The following is a 17,502-nucleotide window of genomic DNA, read 5'->3' as shown; positions in this document are numbered from 1 at the left end:
TACACACAATATCCTCAATCTTCACGAGGATAAGAGATGCACATCTACAATCACCAGAACAACTATAGGCTCTTCAGGATTTTTATTTCTTGAGAATATTTAATTCCTATAAAGTATTTAGTGTTATTATATTCTAATGATTATGACCCCCAGAGCAGGTTCTGATATTTATCCAGAGCATGTAAAAACCAACATGAGATTAAGGATGTGATAAAAAGTTTTTCCCATAGAGATTTAACAGGCACACAAGATTCACCATTCTGCAGATAGGTTGCACAATACATTGTTCTCATGACATAACTATATTACTAATGCTCATCAAGATCAGGTCCTAGCTTCGATGTATCCGAGCATTCTTACCATCATGTCTACAGCAGCTCATTAGCACTCTCAACCCAGACACCGTAAAGTTCATCTGAAAACAACACAAAGTGTACCTGCAAAAGAAAAAGGTTTATCTAATTATTTTTGGACTAGGATATATTCATTTACCCGTCAAGTGTAATCACATCAAACATATTCATTAAAGTTGGACAAGGCCAACAATTTCTCGAATCTTTGTAAACAAAAATCAAGCATCAGTTACGAATCCAACAAAATATAGGCATGGATGAGAACATGTTCTATCTAGTGACTAATTAATCAGATCCCAAGTCACTGGTTGCAACACATGAAATAACATTTCTAGAGAAAAATAAAATAAATGAAAGCCACACAAACACATCACAAAATAAGTACCTACAGCTAGACTGATATGTTGGATGAAAGACACATTAAGGTAATAATTGAGAGATGCGAATGGCTGATCTACCTCTTTAAAGGCGTCAAGGAACTCCTTTGCCACGGATATAGCTATACTGGAAGCTTCCTTGTAAGGGTATCTATGGAAGTGAAAAGAGAACATAAAAATCAAATTCAATTCAAGAACCATTACTTCCAACCTTACAAGTATATATGGTTAATGTTGAATACCTGTAGACACCACAAGATATAGCTGGAAAAGCAATATATTGAATATTATTCTCTTTAGCTAGCTTCAAGCTATTTCTGCAATCAGATAATTAAGTTAATTGTTACTGATGTGCTGGTCACAAAGTTGCCAGACGAGCAATAAGTTCTATATTATGCAAAAATATCCTCGGTCAACAAGAGACCAGCTTTACCTGTATGCATTACTCAGAGAAACCTCAGGCTGCTTATCAACATCATAGATGGGGCCAACAGTATGTATCACATGTGCCACAGGCAACCGGAAAGCTCTACACAAAGTTTGATAATTCAAGTCTTTTCATGGCAAGTGGCCAAGTAGGATTAGAATGCAGTAATACAATTGTCTCTAAAGGAAAGAAAGCTTACGGAGTTATCCCGGCTTCGCCTGTGGGACAACGAACTCCTGGCTGGACCTCGGGGACCTTTCGACATGCCTCTAAAAGTTCTGGCCCAGCAGCTCTATGTATGGCTGATACAGTTATTGAGCTTTCAGAAAAGAAAAGAAAGAAAACAAATCAATGAGACAATAACGTTAAAAAAACCTGAGCACTTACCTCCATCTACACCACCACCTCCGAGCATTTTTTCATTTGCTGCATTTACCTGAAATTTTCCACTTTTATAGGAACTCATACATGAAAAGGGAAGTGATTTACATATAGTTTTTTTTTTTCTCTTGACACATACATATAGTTATTAAATGATATTTTGTTGTCTTCGTTACAACTTTTAGCAGCTGACACAGATGCACATTTTATCAGATGTTTTATCCAAAGTTCTGAATATCGTACCGTACTGATGCACCGATCAACCATTGGTATGGTACATATCGAGCTGTACCAAGTGTACCAACATACGATACATTAAGATGTACCAATGTACAACCCATAATGATCCTCTATCGGATTGGTATGTACCGCCCATACCGAGCGGTACGGTATGATATTGCAAACCATGTTTTTATCTTCTCTGCTTCTGATGTGCACAAGTAGATAGTCACTGAGAGTGAATATGATTGCTCAAAAGCTGCTGTAGCAGCATATCCATGGAATGTTCTTTATGTGAATATATAACCATAACCATATGTAATATAGCAAAGTATGCAATTTGAGACTTTTTTTCTGGTCATATAAAAGGTTAAAATTAGTTAATTGCCAAGAAAAATTCAAACAAGTTTCCATACTGAAGCATGCAAGTGTCTAATTTCTAAACTCCCCAAGTTTCATCAAGTAAGTGGCATACACACATATCATTCAATCAAATGTCACCATCAAAATCATTCATTTATTCTAACTAGTTCCTGAAATTCGGTATCTGGTTTGATTAGGCGCACTGCTTCAGTGAAACACAAGTTGGAGGAGATCATATTCTGCTTGAGGATCTAATTATAAGTCAAGTGAAGCTACAATTCTCCTGTAGGACCAAGGCCACTAGCATCCGGATAGAAGTCAGTGAGGCTCTATAAAATTGACTAATCACCTGTTAAATGATTTACAGGATTGACAATCCCCAAAATTGAAAACCATGTTCTCTATTGATGAGGAAGGGAAAGGGCAGGTCTATACTAGCACTTGCACATCTTCAATCTGCCTAGGCACCCAGCACTCACAATAGGTCCTAGGCCATCTGTGGTGGATCACTGGGCAGCTCCATGAATACTTTTTGAGCGAAACAAAAGCTAAATCTTTTCTCTTCTCAAGCTCCAGTCAGGGAGTAATTTGAATAGGTAACAACACTATATAAATGCAATCATGGTTAATGGACTCTTGTAGACAATCATTGTATGTTGAAATTTCTGTATACTGAAAGAGGTTCAAGGCAGTGGCCTGTTTTCTATGAGTCTTCCATCTTGCCTATTCACTTATTCTTTTCTCTTACTTTCTAACTTACTCCCCTAAATCTAAATTCTAAGCTTAAAAGATTGCCAATAACTCTTTCTTTGTCGAGTCTCTTAGTAGCTGATAACTGTAGGCCATAATTGTAAGATTATTCAGTGGCACTGATTTCCTTGTTCATTTCTATTTTTTTCTTCTGTCTTGGTAGAAGATCTAAAACCTCTAGTTTCTTGGTACACAAACAACCTTTCTTCAATCATGCATCCAAAATTGATGTGAATAGTCCTCTAAACTGCTCAGATTTTGACTCATCTCTTCTCTTCTGCAAGCCAGATTCCCTGCTTGCATCAGACAGCAACCACAGTCACCGTTCGACATCAATTGCAAGTGATTCAAATGCAAACTAGACTAGAATCCTACTGTTCCTTGATACAAATTCAGACTCTGTCTAACACAACAAATCAAAACAGTACGGTAAAGGCATGCAACATCAAATAAAGGCATATTCCTTTTTGGCTAACGTTGTGTGGAATGCATGTTCCTTTTGGCCTAAAAATGCACAATCAGATCATCAAGAAATGTATAGAGATCCAAGTCCACTCTCATCAACCTAATGTGATCACGATCGGAACTACTTTTCATGAGAAAAACAGTCATGTAGAACACATGTCAGGTCCTAACAAACTTTCAATATAATAAAGCAAAAGCAATATTCTGTGAGCTCATCCAATTCAAGTTTGATGCAAGAAAAAGTACCAATTCATCAATGAGATCTTGATTGTGCACTCAGAGAGAGAGAGAGAGAGAGATTTAACACTGATAGAAACTCAACCTTCAATTGTTCCTATAACGAAATCTAAAGAAGAATCTTCCCAAACGAGATAAACCTAAAACGAGCTATTTCACTCCTAACAGTTCTTGTAATTCCAATAGATATAATAAACCAAACGGGAAAAGAAGGGATTCGAGAGCTCACGATCGCGTCGGTCGATCCATCGACGGACCACACAGTGATGTCCCCCTTCTGAATCTTAAGGACGGTCGAACGAGAGATCGGGAAGGTGTGGCCCGATCCACCGCCCGAAGAGACCGAGATCCCGGGCTTAGACGCCGAGCCGCGTTCCCCCCCTTCCATCCCGGCGGCGGCGATCGGAGGAGTCTTTAAGGTGCGTAGGGGCCTTATAAGGCTCTCGACGGCGCGCGCCTTCGCGAAGCTTCCAGGGGCTCGCGCGGCGAGGAACCGAGCCGCCTTCGACAGCAACAATGACGACGAAGCGGCTGGCGACATTTGTAGACACCGAGTGGCGCAGTCGGGGCATTAGACGGAAAAGAGATAGAGGCGTCGATCAGCTATCTAATCGCAGACAAAATTCAGCATTTCTAATGAGGTAAATGTTTGGACTCTACTGATATAACTGGACCAAACAGACTGTATCCTGTTGGGAGGAGCACAGGAAATCCGAAACCATGAGAGCTGCCATTCGGCAAACACGTGCGCTCTTAATCACCGTTCGTTTGGGTTATCTAGAGCCTGAGAAAGGATCTGAGGCGTCAATTACGTGTACTATCGTGATCTTGAGACTTAGCATCAAGATATTTCCCTACCACATATTATATAATACTGGACTAATTTACTACTATTTAACTCTTCTTAAAGAAAATATTGATGAAATAAGTAAATAAACGTAGCAACATATATTATTTCGTTTAAATAAAATATGCTAGCTATAGTTACAAATATGAAATCTATACGACCTTCTTCCTATTCAAAGCCTTGTAAAAAATATGCTAGCGTGGCCTTAATTGGCTTGCTGTGCACGATCCACTCATCCTGAATCGTGTACTGCTACAATCTCTGCAATAGTCATCGACATATGTACGCCTCAGCGGGCGCTAATGAAACAACCTCTGCGATCCACCAAGCCAACGCCTCTGCCTAAAGAAGCAGCCTTCCCTTCCTTCCCTCTCGAAGCCACGAGGTCTCTACAACTGCCCTCCCTCGAAGGTCTGCCCGAACTGCCACCCGGCGGGCGCGACGTCGTAGCTGGTGACCGTCCTCCCGTCGCCGGTCGTCACCTGGAAGGAGAGGCTCTGCCCGTCGAGGTAGGAGTTGCTCTGCCAGTTCTGGCCCCAGTTGCGCGACATGCTCTGCCACCCGGTCTTGGACCCCTTGATCGACACCGCGTGCACGTCGCCGGCCCCGCCGACGTTGGTGATCAGCACCAGGTTGAAGTAGGAGTGGCCGTTGATGGTGAACCTTATGCCTCCCTTCCTCACGCAGGGCACCCTGTGAGACAGCAGCAACGTTGTGCCATGAGAAGCTTTATATAGGCATGTCTGCTTCCAGAGCGGCGGAACGTCGCACACCTGCGGAAGGAGACGGGGACGATTCCGGCGCGGTACTGAGCGATCTGGAGGAAGGCGGGCTCGGCGAGGTCGAAGTGCTGCAGGGGAGGGTTGCACCAGCCGCCGTTGTCGTTGGGGAGGGCGTAGTTGGGGGGGCAGAAGTTGGTGGCGGTGACGACGATGGAGCCCGGGAGGCACCACCGGGGATCGTCGGCGCACAGCATCTCGTAGCAGGCGCCGCAGCTGAGCCCGTTTTCGAAGAGCGCGGTGCTGAGGGCGGCGGTGTTGGTTCCGTAGCCCTGGCCGTAGAGGTTGCCGTAGCCACAAGCCCCTCCTGCGGCATCAACCAACCGAGCGACCTTAAGATGCACGAGAGATATTCGAGGTAATTCCAGCAAACATAATGGAGAGATATTGGAGACGTCATGCATACCCATAGTGCCGGAGGCGTCGCCACCGCCGTAGAACGTGGCATGGGCGTTCCGCCATCCGTAGGACTCCGCGAGGGCTCCCGATAGGAAGAAGCACGAGGAAGGAAGTAAGAAGAAGAGAACATGGTAGAGGGAGCAGTTTGGCATAGCCATTGAGCGAGCAGGTGACAGAGAGAAAAGAGGCGGAATTGCGGCTGTCGTTTGGGTTACGAAGAGAAGGGGAGGGGAAGGAGGATGTATTTATAGTGGCTAAGGAGAGGTGTGTGTTCTCTCTTCTTCCTCCGAAGAAGAGACAAGTTGGCTGCTTGCCTTGGGTCATCGTAAGCAGTGGTCAGGGCATGTGGGTCCTCCCACCCACATGCATCCCCTTCTCTCCCCTACGTTACGATGACGATAGAAATCCAAGTTAGATTTGCCCGATTCTTGTTTGCTTGGAACCCCCTCAATCCAAATCCAACCTCTAGAAATCCATTAGATTGGTGTGTGAAAACCACCCGTTGGAGGTGGTAACTATTTTTGGAATTTCTAAAATTAAATATTCTTAAATATTTTTATTTAAAGAAGTAAAACTAAAAATATGTTCAATAAGAATTTATCTATCTATTTTTATGTTTTGACAGGATAGATGGAAAAAAAAAAAAAACATCTATAGTTTTCCTCTAGTAGATTAGGGAAATTGAGAATTTTTTTTTCTTATATAGGAGAGATTGATAAAATAAATTATCTTCCTTATTTCTTATATTTGATTTTTTTCGAGTACCTATTTCACATAAATCTTGAATCAATTATTATAAATAACGTGAAGAATAATCTACACTTGAACATAAGGTGCAACCTTAGCAATCATCTCAGTTCTCTAATGATTGGCACCCCACCAACAAGTGGGTGGGCAATCATTTGGCCATGAATCATTGGTAATCTATCTAACTTTGATCTCTTTATCATTAGATAACTATTAATATTCTTTTCCCAATTGTACTTAGTGTATTGTTGTTAGTTAGGTCTTTTTGATTGTTCAGAAAAGAATGGTCTTTGTTTAACAAAAATGATTGTGTCTGAGGAATGATGTCTTGGTCATAGGTATTATTTATATAACCTTATGGTTAGATAGTTTGTCAAATATATCTTCATATATATATAAAGATATAAAATATTTGATGTGCTATACATTGTTAAGTATTTGACCTTTGCCACTAGTATATTCCTAAAACATATTAACACATAAACAATGTGAAAAGTTGTACTTTAACCTCCTTTTACATCTCAAGGTTGATAATCAATGTGGTTATAGAAATTTCTTTTCCTATTTTATTTTTTTATCTTTGTTAATCAAATTTGTGATAAGTATAGAAAGAAAATTAAGTTTCATTAGATCAAGGATTCAAGTTAGTTAATAAACTAACATAAAGATTATTTATTTATTATTCTTATATTATCAGATTATTTGAATTTAAAGTTATATTTTTTATTCTTTTTATAATTAAAAGTGAAAAGGAATCATTTCTTAACAATCTTTTTGTCATCACCCATCATTTTATAACCATAACTATCATCAAATTTATTATTTGTTAGGATCAAGAGTACTAAGAGGGGGGGGGGGGGGGGGTGAATTAATGCAGCGGAAAATTTTCGACGATTAAAAAGGTGTTCGTACGATAAAAACGATTTCAGTAGAAAAGTCGATTCGTAAATCTCTTTAACTTGTAATCAAGCGAGATGTAATTAAAGGAAATCTATGAAGGCAGTTTGCAGTTATGATAAAAGTTAAAATGTAAGCGCAAATTGAAATATGATGTTCGTACGATAAAACCGATTTACGTCTAAACGTCGATTCGGAAAATACTGAACTTTAAAACACGATCATAAATGTGCAGAAGGCAATAAGTTATTGAGGAGGTTTGCAGTAAGGATAAGATGCTCAAAGTAAATGCAAACCGAGATTTAGAGTGGTTCGGTCAATCTTAACCTACATCCAGTTTTGGCTTCTTCCACCGACGAGGTCACCGACGTCTACTAGAGGCCTTCCTTCAATAGGCGAAGGCCAACTACCCTTTTACAGTTTCTCTCCTCTCTTTAAAGATCAGAACTTGAAAGAAAAGAGGGAGAATAACTTTTGGTCTTTATAATAATTTTGAGCTCTAAAAATCACAGAATAAGATCAGGATTTCGGTGTGTTTTTGGTGCTCTTTCAGTGCTGAAAGGGTGGGGTATTTATAGGCCCCAACCCAATTTGAATTTCGAGCTCAAAACTGTCAATTCCCGAAATTCCGGGATCTGGCGGTTGCACCTCCTAACTGAGGTGGTTGCACCGCCTAGCAAAGCTCGAAGACTGAGCCTCTGGGCAGTGCCACCTCCTGTCAGGGCGATTGCACCTCCTGCCAGAGCTCGAAGATCGAGTTCAGGCGGTGCCACCACCTGACTGAGGCGATTGCACCTCCTGCCAGAGCTCGAAGACCGAGCTCAAGCGGTGCCACCTCCTGTCAGGGGCGATTGCACCGCCTAGTCTCACTCGGAGACTGAGTCCAGGCGGTGCAACCACCTAGCTCTATTTATATTGTGTTGCTCGTGGTTCTAATTCTTTTACCTCTTCACGTGTGATGATGATATGTTATCAACTTATTTATTTTTTATTATGTGTGGATCTTTAATGGATTATAATAGTTTTGATTATTATCTATCTACTTATCTCTATCTTCATCTTCATTATTGTCACAACATAAAATATTTTTATTATATTAAATGATGCATATGAATGGACTAATCGACTCGGATATCCCGACGAAAACACGACACTATCATCGTTATTACTATTTAATTTGGTATCATAATTAATACCATTATCTAATGTCATCATAATTATAACTCCATTCACTCGGTTTCAATTACATGACTTTATTAGTGCACCTAAATTGGGGACACCTCTATAGCAAAGCTGTTGCCCCCTCCAAAACCTAAAATTAGCACCGGTGTCCACCTCCACATGGGTGCCTGTACTCATCAATCTAAGAAGCTTCAAACCCTTCTTCCATGGAGGGTGAGATCCACACGCACACCCCCACTGTTCTTTAGCACTTGTCATCTCCTTTGGACCCTATCTATCTACCTCTGAAAGCAACCTCTCTTCAACTCAATTGTCCTTCCACCTCTCTTCAACCATCCATTATCCAAAAAAATAACCTTATAATTACAGACTATTGATCGTACGACCTTTTTTTTTTAACTAAATCAGATGCTTTATTGACTGTCTCTTTGTAAAAGAAAAAATCAATTCCATTACAAAACAAAATCTCAACTCAAAAGTGGAGTTTTAATCTTCCAACATATCATGCATGTCTCGCGGGCTATACTCGTAGGCTTAGGCGTGAGTCGGTCCATAGAAGTTGACGTCTCCGGTGGTGGGCTCCACCACCACCACCACCACCACCACCACCACCGAGGAGGAAGGAAAGCCACGTGAAACACTGCAAAAGTCCGACCCGAGTTCGATAGAAGGATGCAAAGGATTCGTAGGAGGACATAAGACTCACGTGCATGGCATGTGGGGTTTGGATGAACTCATTTTATCTTAGAAATACACGTAGTAAGTCAACATGATCGAACCGGTCAACACCAACTTCAAGATAGATTAGACAAGCCATGAGGGTTCGTATCTGACCCGCTCGGCTCCAATCGACTCGGTTTCACGACAGTAGCACTGCTTGACGCGAGTCAATTCTGCCACGTTTCTCTCGCCGCAATTATTTGTGTTGGCATCATCACGTGCTTAAAAACGACAAAGCTACGGTACACTGTACAATCGTACGGAGAGTGCCTCGAGACAAAGACTATGGGTAATTTTGACCCGTTCGTGCCCAACTCCAACACGTAATTGACGTCACGCGCTCCTCGTCACGTGGTGGGTCATATTTGAACTTTCCATTAGGTAAATTGATATCAATTAATATTATTCTATTTTCTATTTCTTTCTAATTTCCTTGGATTTTTTTACCATCAAGAAATAGATTTAGATTCTTTAAAAATGTTTATATAATAATAATAATAATAATAATAATAATAATAATAATAATAATAATAATAATAATAATAATACAACATAAAAGCTAAATAAACAAACAAAAAAACTATATCAAATCATTTTTGTTAAACAAAGACCTAACTAACAAGACTCTAATTGCAATTGGGCAAAGTCCAAACCCCACAACATGCGATAAGAAATATGATTAGCTGAGGACTATGAGGCCTTGAAACATAAACAAACAAAGATGCTGTTATGCACACACAGGATCGAATTGCTTGTTTACTATGATCTAATGATGCAGAGAAGGAAGGTAGAGAGACCAATGATTACTTGTCGGTAGTGTCAATCATCATCGGATTACTGAGAGGAACACACGACGACGTCACCTCTACTCGACTAGTATAAATGGATCCTTCCTTCTCTTTCGTAACCCAAACGACAGCCGCAATTCCGCCTCTTTTCTCTCTGTCACCTGCTCGCTCAATGGCTATGCCAAACTGCTCCCTCTACCATGTTCTCTTCTTCTTACTTCCTTCCTCGTGCATCTTCCTATCGGGAGCCCTCGCGGAGTCCTACGGATGGCGGAACGCCCATGCCACGTTCTACGGCGGTGGCGACGCCTCCGGCACTATGGGTATGCATGACGTCTCCAATATCTCTCCATTATGTTTGCTGGAATTACTTCGAATATCTCTCGTGCATCTTAAGGTCGCTCGGTTGGTTGATGCCGCAGGAGGGGCTTGTGGCTACGGCAACCTCTACGGCCAGGGCTACGGGAGCAGCACCGCCGCCCTCAGCACCGCGCTCTTCGACAACGGGCTCAGCTGCGGCGCCTGCTACGAGATGCGGTGCGCCGACGATCCCCGGTGGTGCCTCCCGGGCTCCATCGTCGTCACCGCCACCAACTTCTGCCCCCCAAACTACGCCCTCCCCAACGACAACGGCGGCTGGTGCAACCCTCCCCTGAAGCACTTCGACCTCGCCGAGCCCGCCTTCCTCCAGATCGCTCAGAACCGCGCCGGAATCGTCCCCGTCTCCTTCCGCAGGTTGTGCGACTTTCCGCCGCTCTTGAAGCAGACATGCCTATATAAAGCTTCTCATGGCACAACGTTGCTGGTGTCTCACAGGGTGCCCTGCGTGAGGAAGGGAGGCATAAGGTTCACCATCAACGGCCACTCCTACTTCAACCTGGTGCTGATCACCAACGTCGGCGGGGCCGGCGACGTGCACGCGGTGTCGATCAAGGGGTCCAAGACCGGGTGGCAGAGCATGTCGCGCAAATGGGGCCAGAACTGGCAGAGCAACTCCTACCTCGACGGGCAGAGCCTCTCCTTCCAGGTGACGACCGGCGACGGGAGGACGGTCACCAGCTACAATGTCGCGCCCGCCGGGTGGCAGTTCGGGCAGACCTTCGAGGGAGGGCAGTTGTAGAGACCTCGCGGCTTCGAGAGGGAAGGAAGGGAAGGTGGCTTCGGCTTCTTTCGAGGAGCTTTGGCCTGGTGGAAAGAACTGTTCATATTGTTATCATATTGTTTATGTAATCAAACTGCTAGATGAATAAAAGGTTAAGAGGCGATAAAGCTCCAAGATTGTTCGAACCCTATAAATAAACTGTTTTTTTTTTATAGCGTCTGGGAAGAGGGACGAAACACGAGAGGAGAGCCTCCCGTTGCTTGTCAGCCCTGTGCCCCACCTGGGCCCACGGTGCTTTCCGTTGGGGCCTGCGGATGATGACCAATGGTAGTGCCGACTCCCGTGTTTGGTATCTCGGTCAAGACACAGGTGTCCCGCCCGCAATCGCATACAATTACAAAATCGCTGGTTCAGATGGAACAGAAAGTCTGTTGAGGAAACTAATATCACAAAACAACGCCGAACACAATAAATAATGAGGCTAAGATAGATAATTTGTTTGTGCCATAAGTGTGAGACCCTCCCAATTCCATTACAACACAGAAAACAAATCAATATTACACATTGTGAAAATCCAACACATAATGCACCCAAATCTTGAAGCTTGACAGACAGACCAAAGAAGAGAAAATATTACACTCCTGGGATCTTTAGTGAACAAGTTCAGATTAGTAGAATGACTGGAATAAATATATAGAATGACATGGATGCAGCAGGAGGATGTCAAGCTAGTGGATGTAGTAAATGTGGTGCTCGTTGGGCGGCTGACCTTGTTAGAAGTTGCTGCTGCTTTCACTGACGGATACCGACGAACTCTCTGACTTCACAACATGAGAACCTTTGTTGATGTCCAATCCCTGAAGCCTCCCGAGGGGATCTTGCTGGAACATGTCGGGAAGGTTATTAGGGTGACTGAGCATTTGGTGAGCCGAGATGCCAGATTGTGGCTGCTGGAACTGGTGCTGCAGCTGGATAGCTTGGTGGTGCACCGCCGGCTGTTGGGGAAGTGTGAAGAATGATGGGCTGTAATGCATGTTTTGCAGACCGACTTCGTATGTTTCATCAGGTTTTGATATTTCACCAGTCGCAAGCTTCAGTCTTTGGACTTCCTGCTTCAGTGCCTCGTTCAGTGCTGCAAGGACACAGCAAAGTGCATCATGAAGCATGTTTTACTGTGAAAATGGGCTCACACATTTCAGTGCTTTCTGTTCCTTGGAATGAAATCCACAACAAATAAACTTACAATAATGACAATAACATTCTATTTAGCTGCTGGGCAACAAAGATATACATATGGTGGCCTGATAGAGGGAAAGGCTTGAGGCCACAAATGAATGCACTTGCTTCAAAATGGAAACAAATATCTAAAAAGTAACAGCTCATGATTAATTCATTCTTTGCCCCATGATTAAAAACAAGCATCATATGTACTATTATAGCATGTTCAATATACAAAAGGCTGAAAAGATTAATTTGGTTACGTAAAACAAAAGAACTAGATTCCAAATTTCAACAGCGATAGATCAGGTTCACATTAATGGTCATCAACGTAATTTTTGAAATAGTTCCAATAAAGGTTGGCACAACCCCGAGGCAAGTATGTTCCCAGAGCCACAAGCCAAGAAAAAAAAAAAGAAAAAAAGATTAGGAGCATTTAAAGCATTCTTCTAAGGTCAAACACCAGTCTGGCTCAGCCAATCTAAAGATGGGCAGCTAATAAGCACAATATAGAAGACAAAAACATATGAAGTGGAGCTATTTGTTTCCACTGAACCTAGCATGAATTCTCCTGAAAAGTTTGCTACTAACTCATTGTGTCTGTTTATTATGTCTTGGTCTTTTCAAACCTTATGGCCCTTCAGCGAGAGTAATGATCCTAGTGACAGCAAAGCTAGCTCAAACTTTTGCTGCATCCTTAACTAAATGCTACTAGTTTCTAGATTTCTCATTGCCTTTCAATCTGAAGTTATGCACCTAGTTGAATTTTAAAAATTACACTACATGATAGTGTCAGAGTCAGAGTACGCCAAACAGTTTTTTGTAAGGGATTTTAATGCCCAGACCCATGATGGAAGTTAAACCACTAACAAGGTTAGGTTCTGTTACTTAATGTCAACTAACTGGACCCAGCAAAATGTTCAACTGATTGGCAAAGAGCAGTGAAAAAAGAGAATATCTTACCCTCAGGAGTTTTCAAATGCCATGACAAAGGTAATAACTATGTTAAAGAAAATTTATTAAGGTCAATTTGATGCTCAATCAACCAGATATTTCCAAAGGAATAAAAGAGTTAAAAGTACAATCTATTAGGTTGTATATCTCTATGTACAACCAAATGTTTGTAAAACAGACAACAACCATCAATCCAGAGCTAAGCATCCAATTAAATAATTTCCCCATGACATTCTTCCCAAGCATTATCAGACGACATTGAAACAAGTTTAAGGTGTAGTTCTCTTGGCTAAAATATTGATTAAAAATAAAACAAAATTGAGCAAGACATCGAATTTAGGTTGGCCATATTATGTTTGTGATGCTTGAAGGGCAACCGACATAAGACTCTATTGTTTCTGTAATATTTGAAAATTACATACATAGAGGACTATGTGCATGTTAGATGGCTAGAATCAAAATATTTAAGTTCTATGTTGTTGGTATATATTGCGCATACTTAGAGCCTTTAAACCCAAAAGTTTTCCAAAGACGATCAAATAGCTTTGCTGTTCAGTTGAGTGATGAACTAAATAACTGATTCATGTTGATTGGTTTACAATGTAAACGTATTTCTTCCATTTGGAGAAGATATGTTACTATTGCATTTAAGGACTCGTTGGACGAAACAGAAATTAAATAAACTGCTTACCATCACGTAATTGAGCTTGTTGTTCCATAGCTTGCAGCCGTAGCTTAAGCTCAGCATTCTCTGCAGAAATTCCAGTTGTGTCTCTCTAAAAGAGAAAGCAGCAAACAGTGAAGGATCAAATTTTTAGCATCAAAATTTATCATTTCAGAGTGAGGTTAGCAGTGATGAAACGCATAATACTTTCAGAAGACATCAACTAAACTCAACTAGACTCAGTTAGGATCATAAATGAACTCATCCATCAGAAGACATGGATAATATCACACAAGTGAATCACGAATCAACTAAAATTATCACTCTCATCATCAAGAGGGAAATATTTAACAAAAATAATGTGTGAAAGAATAGGGCACATAGCAACACAAAGTCATAAATGAGCTTAAGAATTTAAGTAGGGCTTTGGAACTGAAAATACGCTCAATTTTATGCTATCCACGAACTATGACCAAGGGAACCACTGGTTTTAGACTAATTTCCTTGAATCTTTAAAATTTGTCAGTTGCAAGAGACATTTAGAAGTAATGATATAATTAAATCCTCCAAATATTTCCAGTGGTACTTATATTAATATGGACTAAATATTTGATTAGCACGGACCTGATATAGGGTGAGCTGCGCAGAGAGAGTTGTCGCTTCAGTTTGGAGGGTCTGAACTTTCCTCTCGAGTTCTGATATATAACGGGCCTTTCTTTCTTTGGAGCGAGCTGCAGACTGTCGATTAGCTAGAATTCTGCATAATGAGACATATCAAATAAATAAAAAAGATTACAGAAACATTGGAGATATGATGATAGTACCAAGAACTACATGAGAAGATGCATTGATGTTAAAATAAATGTTGCAACTGTAGATAATGGTATTGGCAGAATTAAGAGCTTTACGTTCTTTGAACTTAGGATCTATAGGCAAGTTACTTGGAAGTACATTTTGTTTAACAAGTCTTCCTCTCTGAGGGAGTACCCAAGAGAGGAGCCCATCAAGGAAGAAAGAACCCATATATCGAGATTATGTTTCAAGAAATGAAATCACATAGCTTAATGGACATGCAGATTAACTTAGAAGTTTGTCCAACTAATCCTTAAAATGCAGCATATTTTCTAATAGTTAGTATAGAGAAAATGCATCAGCTTATAGTTGAATAATTTTACTGACATATCTGATGCAATTCTTCTCTTGATTGATTAAAAAATATTTCTTTATAATTTATAGATGCTCATGCAGCAAATGCTTATAATAGTAGATACTGAAAAATATCTTACAAAGAAGGGTCTGATAAAGAACTAGAGGCAGCTAAAATTAGTGGTAAGACTTGCTAATCATTGACATGAGGGGCTAACACTGAGTATATATAACGATTCCATTTTGGTGTGAAAATAAAAAAAATAGAATAATGATAATGTGCCTTGAACCATAATTTTGCTTCAGGATAGCCACATTTATAGCAATATGATATGCTGTCGCTTTTATTAACCCTCAAGTATATGTCAAAGCACAAGGACTCGATGCCAATATCCTAAATTGAGAAACTTCCAACAGTATATTCTAGTAAGCTAAGAACATGGTGTGGAATATTTAAAATCTGAAACAATTATGTTTGGATATTAATGAACCCACTTATTGGCAGTTCTTCCATCTTAAAGAGTGTATCTGATGGTTCACAGAGGATTGTCGTGTCAATCTTAACATATAAAAGCCAGCTGGTTAGCAATATATTATAATTGATTCCAGACAATACAATAATGCAGGGTGCCAACAAAAAAAAAACAAGGCTAGCTTCAAGATCTAATATGGTAGGACCATTCAATGATCCACCTTTTACAAAAAAGCAAGTCCTATTAGGCACCACGCAGCAGAATCTTTGTGATGACATGGAGTATTAAGCATCCAGTGTCTTTATTTTACGGCAATATTTTCAGCCGGTGGTTAGAGTTAGTTCAAACAAGTATGTTGTTTGACACAGAGTCTAAACTTTAAAAGAATATGCAACACAGAAACAATGCCCTAAGATATTAGATGGTCTATGAATCAGGAAAGAGGTCAATCTATCTGCTGGAATGTTAATAACAACCAAGAGTTTTAGAACAACAAACAAAATTGCAACTTTATTTTAATAACTTCTATCAGAAAGTTTAGATATCCTAACAGAGAGCTTAGTCCAAAATCCGATATTTACCTATTTGCATTTGGGGTATGGATCATTAATCATCCATCAAGGTCAAACAGTAAACTCAAACATGATACCTGAGCTTTTGCATAGCCCAATCACATGCAACAATTCATCATTTCTTGAATGCATAGTTCATTTGTAAACTCACATAATCCACATGGAGAGAAGGATTTAAGTTCGGAGTTCCTTCAAACACACTCGGAGTACTTGAGAGCTCACTACAAACTCTAAGAAGGCCAGGCCAGAACTCCAAACAAGGTGAACATTGCAAGCATCCCGCTTAAATTTTCAAAATGTTAAAATTTTTTCTTCCTAACTTTTTTGAACAGCTACTTTCTTTTCATTCATTAATGACAGAAAAAGAAGAATCATGGAAACAAAAATGCTGATGCAAACTCAGAGATTAAACGATGAAGCTCAAATACACCAAGATAAAGACCTACAGCAAACAGCATAGAAAGACAGAATAAAGAAACTAATTTTGTTTAAGAGAAACTATAAGGGATTTCACCTTTTAGCTCGCTTAGGATCAATGACGGCCAGCTCCGCAAGCTGCCCAGGCGTCATGGCCTTCTTGGCTTCCATCACCTCTCCGAACACTCCCTCCCTCTTCATCGTCGCTGACGACGTCATTGAAGATCCATCCACTGAACTGCTATGTCGATGCTTGGGCTTCGAAGCCGCCGCTCCGGAGGCATCGCCGATCTTCCTCTCCTCGCCACATCCGGAGCTCTCCGCCGCCGGATCCGCGCAGTCTCCGCCCTCCGACCCGGACGCGCTGGCCTCCAACTTGCACCCGATCTTCTCAATGTCCATGAACGTGCAGAAAATATCATCCTCAGAGCCGATCTCGTCGACGCTCCCGGCCGCCGCCATCGGATCGCCGCCGCCGCCGCCGCGGACGTCGAGGTCGTCGGGAACACGGAATGCGAGCTCGGATCTGGCCCGTCGGTGGTGGGAGCCGCGCGGCAGGGCGCAGGGTGCGGGGTTGACGCCGGGCAACATGGAGGGCCGAGCTCCGGCGGCCGCTGCTGCTAAGGGGGCCGCATTGGGAGGGAGAACGCGGTTGGGGTCAGGGTTTGGAGACGGGGTCGGATCGGGGACTCGTGCTTGCATCGCGGGCTTCCTCCTCCTCCTCCTCCTCCTCCTCTCGTACCCTCATAAGGAAGAGGGAGAGGAGACTGGGGGAGAAGGGAGAGCGAATGTAAAGAAAAGGGCGTGCCTGTGACTGTGTGTGTGAGGATTGGCCATCACGTGGGTTGGTACAAAACATAAAGACTGTTCGGCAGCGTTTTCCTGGTTCCGCGATACTAAATTTGTTTTCAAAAACAGATATTGAAAGCGATTTGATCCGAAGCGAAACCGCTGGATCCGCATACATCGAGGGCCATATGTGGATTCCGGTCCGACACATTGGGTTCGGGTCCCGCTAATGGGCA

At 41.7% G+C, this 17,502-nt stretch overlaps 4 protein-coding genes across 4 annotated transcripts; 1 reads left to right on the top strand and 3 right to left on the bottom strand.

Annotated features, from left to right (window-relative positions):
• Positions 1-208: 208 nt before the first annotated feature.
• Positions 209-4,173, bottom strand: LOC103974601 (uncharacterized). Its single transcript, XM_009389456.3, has 7 exons — positions 3,802-4,173; positions 1,545-1,593; positions 1,357-1,459; positions 1,164-1,259; positions 973-1,047; positions 812-881; positions 209-437 (listed from the first exon to the last, which is right to left on the bottom strand). Exons 1-7 carry the CDS (start codon positions 4,111-4,113, stop codon positions 369-371), a joined length of 774 nt encoding a protein of 257 aa, XP_009387731.2. The 5' UTR covers positions 4,114-4,173; the 3' UTR covers positions 209-368.
• Positions 4,174-4,501: 328 nt separating this feature from the next.
• LOC135632081 (expansin-A8-like) lies at positions 4,502-5,795 on the bottom strand. Its single transcript, XM_065140448.1, has 3 exons — positions 5,605-5,795; positions 5,193-5,505; positions 4,502-5,112 (listed from the first exon to the last, which is right to left on the bottom strand). Exons 1-3 carry the CDS (start codon positions 5,753-5,755, stop codon positions 4,809-4,811), a joined length of 768 nt encoding a protein of 255 aa, XP_064996520.1. The 5' UTR covers positions 5,756-5,795; the 3' UTR covers positions 4,502-4,808.
• A 4,257-nt stretch (positions 5,796-10,052) lies between these two features.
• Positions 10,053-11,192, top strand: LOC135631496 (expansin-A10-like). Its single transcript, XM_065139219.1, has 3 exons — positions 10,053-10,254; positions 10,354-10,666; positions 10,748-11,192. Exons 1-3 carry the CDS (start codon positions 10,104-10,106, stop codon positions 11,049-11,051), a joined length of 768 nt encoding a protein of 255 aa, XP_064995291.1. The 5' UTR covers positions 10,053-10,103; the 3' UTR covers positions 11,052-11,192.
• A 307-nt stretch (positions 11,193-11,499) lies between these two features.
• LOC135632080 (transcription factor RF2b-like) lies at positions 11,500-17,309 on the bottom strand. The gene is made up of 4 exons (XM_065140447.1): positions 16,575-17,309; positions 14,494-14,626; positions 13,897-13,981; positions 11,500-12,165 (listed from the first exon to the last, which is right to left on the bottom strand). The coding sequence occupies exons 1-4, from the start codon at positions 17,177-17,179 to the stop codon at positions 11,807-11,809; spliced, it is 1,182 nt and encodes a 393-aa protein (XP_064996519.1). The 5' UTR covers positions 17,180-17,309; the 3' UTR covers positions 11,500-11,806.
• Positions 17,310-17,502: the final 193 nt, after the last annotated feature.

This window comes from Musa acuminata, chromosome BXJ3-2 (assembly GCF_036884655.1).
Source record: "Musa acuminata AAA Group cultivar baxijiao chromosome BXJ3-2, Cavendish_Baxijiao_AAA, whole genome shotgun sequence".
Lineage (NCBI taxonomy): Eukaryota > Viridiplantae > Streptophyta > Magnoliopsida > Zingiberales > Musaceae > Musa > Musa acuminata.
Note: the sequence above shows the minus strand (reverse complement) of the source record. Positions and strands in the feature narration are given on the sequence as shown.

What these genes read in the sequence shown, in the direction of transcription:
- LOC103974601 (XM_009389456.3), bottom strand. Translation starts at nt 4,113, where the DNA reads ATGTCGCCAGCCGCTTCGTCGTCATTGTTGCTGTCGAAGGCGGCTCGG. An exon ending in TCTCTGAGTAATGCATACAG is followed by an intron (nt 1,048 to 1,163) that starts GTAAAGCTGGTC and finishes ATCTGATTGCAG; the next exon opens with AAATAGCTTGAAGCTAGCTA. An exon ending in TCCTTGACGCCTTTAAAGAG is followed by an intron (nt 438 to 811) that starts GTAGATCAGCCA and finishes TTTCTTTTGCAG; the next exon opens with GTACACTTTGTGTTGTTTTC.
- LOC135632081 (XM_065140448.1), bottom strand. Translation starts at nt 5,755, where the DNA reads ATGGCTATGCCAAACTGCTCCCTCTACCATGTTCTCTTCTTCTTACTT. An exon ending in CGACGCCTCCGGCACTATGG is followed by an intron (nt 5,506 to 5,604) that starts GTATGCATGACG and finishes TTGATGCCGCAG; the next exon opens with GAGGGGCTTGTGGCTACGGC. An exon ending in GTCCCCGTCTCCTTCCGCAG is followed by an intron (nt 5,113 to 5,192) that starts GTGTGCGACGTT and finishes GCTGTCTCACAG; the next exon opens with GGTGCCCTGCGTGAGGAAGG.
- LOC135631496 (XM_065139219.1), top strand. Translation starts at nt 10,104, where the DNA reads ATGGCTATGCCAAACTGCTCCCTCTACCATGTTCTCTTCTTCTTACTT. An exon ending in CGACGCCTCCGGCACTATGG is followed by an intron (nt 10,255 to 10,353) that starts GTATGCATGACG and finishes TTGATGCCGCAG; the next exon opens with GAGGGGCTTGTGGCTACGGC. An exon ending in GTCCCCGTCTCCTTCCGCAG is followed by an intron (nt 10,667 to 10,747) that starts GTTGTGCGACTT and finishes GGTGTCTCACAG; the next exon opens with GGTGCCCTGCGTGAGGAAGG.
- LOC135632080 (XM_065140447.1), bottom strand. Translation starts at nt 17,179, where the DNA reads ATGCAAGCACGAGTCCCCGATCCGACCCCGTCTCCAAACCCTGACCCC. An exon ending in CGCAGCTCACCCTATATCAG is followed by an intron (nt 13,982 to 14,493) that starts GTCCGTGCTAAT and finishes TTTCTCTTTTAG; the next exon opens with AGAGACACAACTGGAATTTC. An exon ending in ACAAGCTCAATTACGTGATG is followed by an intron (nt 12,166 to 13,896) that starts GTAAGCAGTTTA and finishes GTGTCCTTGCAG; the next exon opens with CACTGAACGAGGCACTGAAG.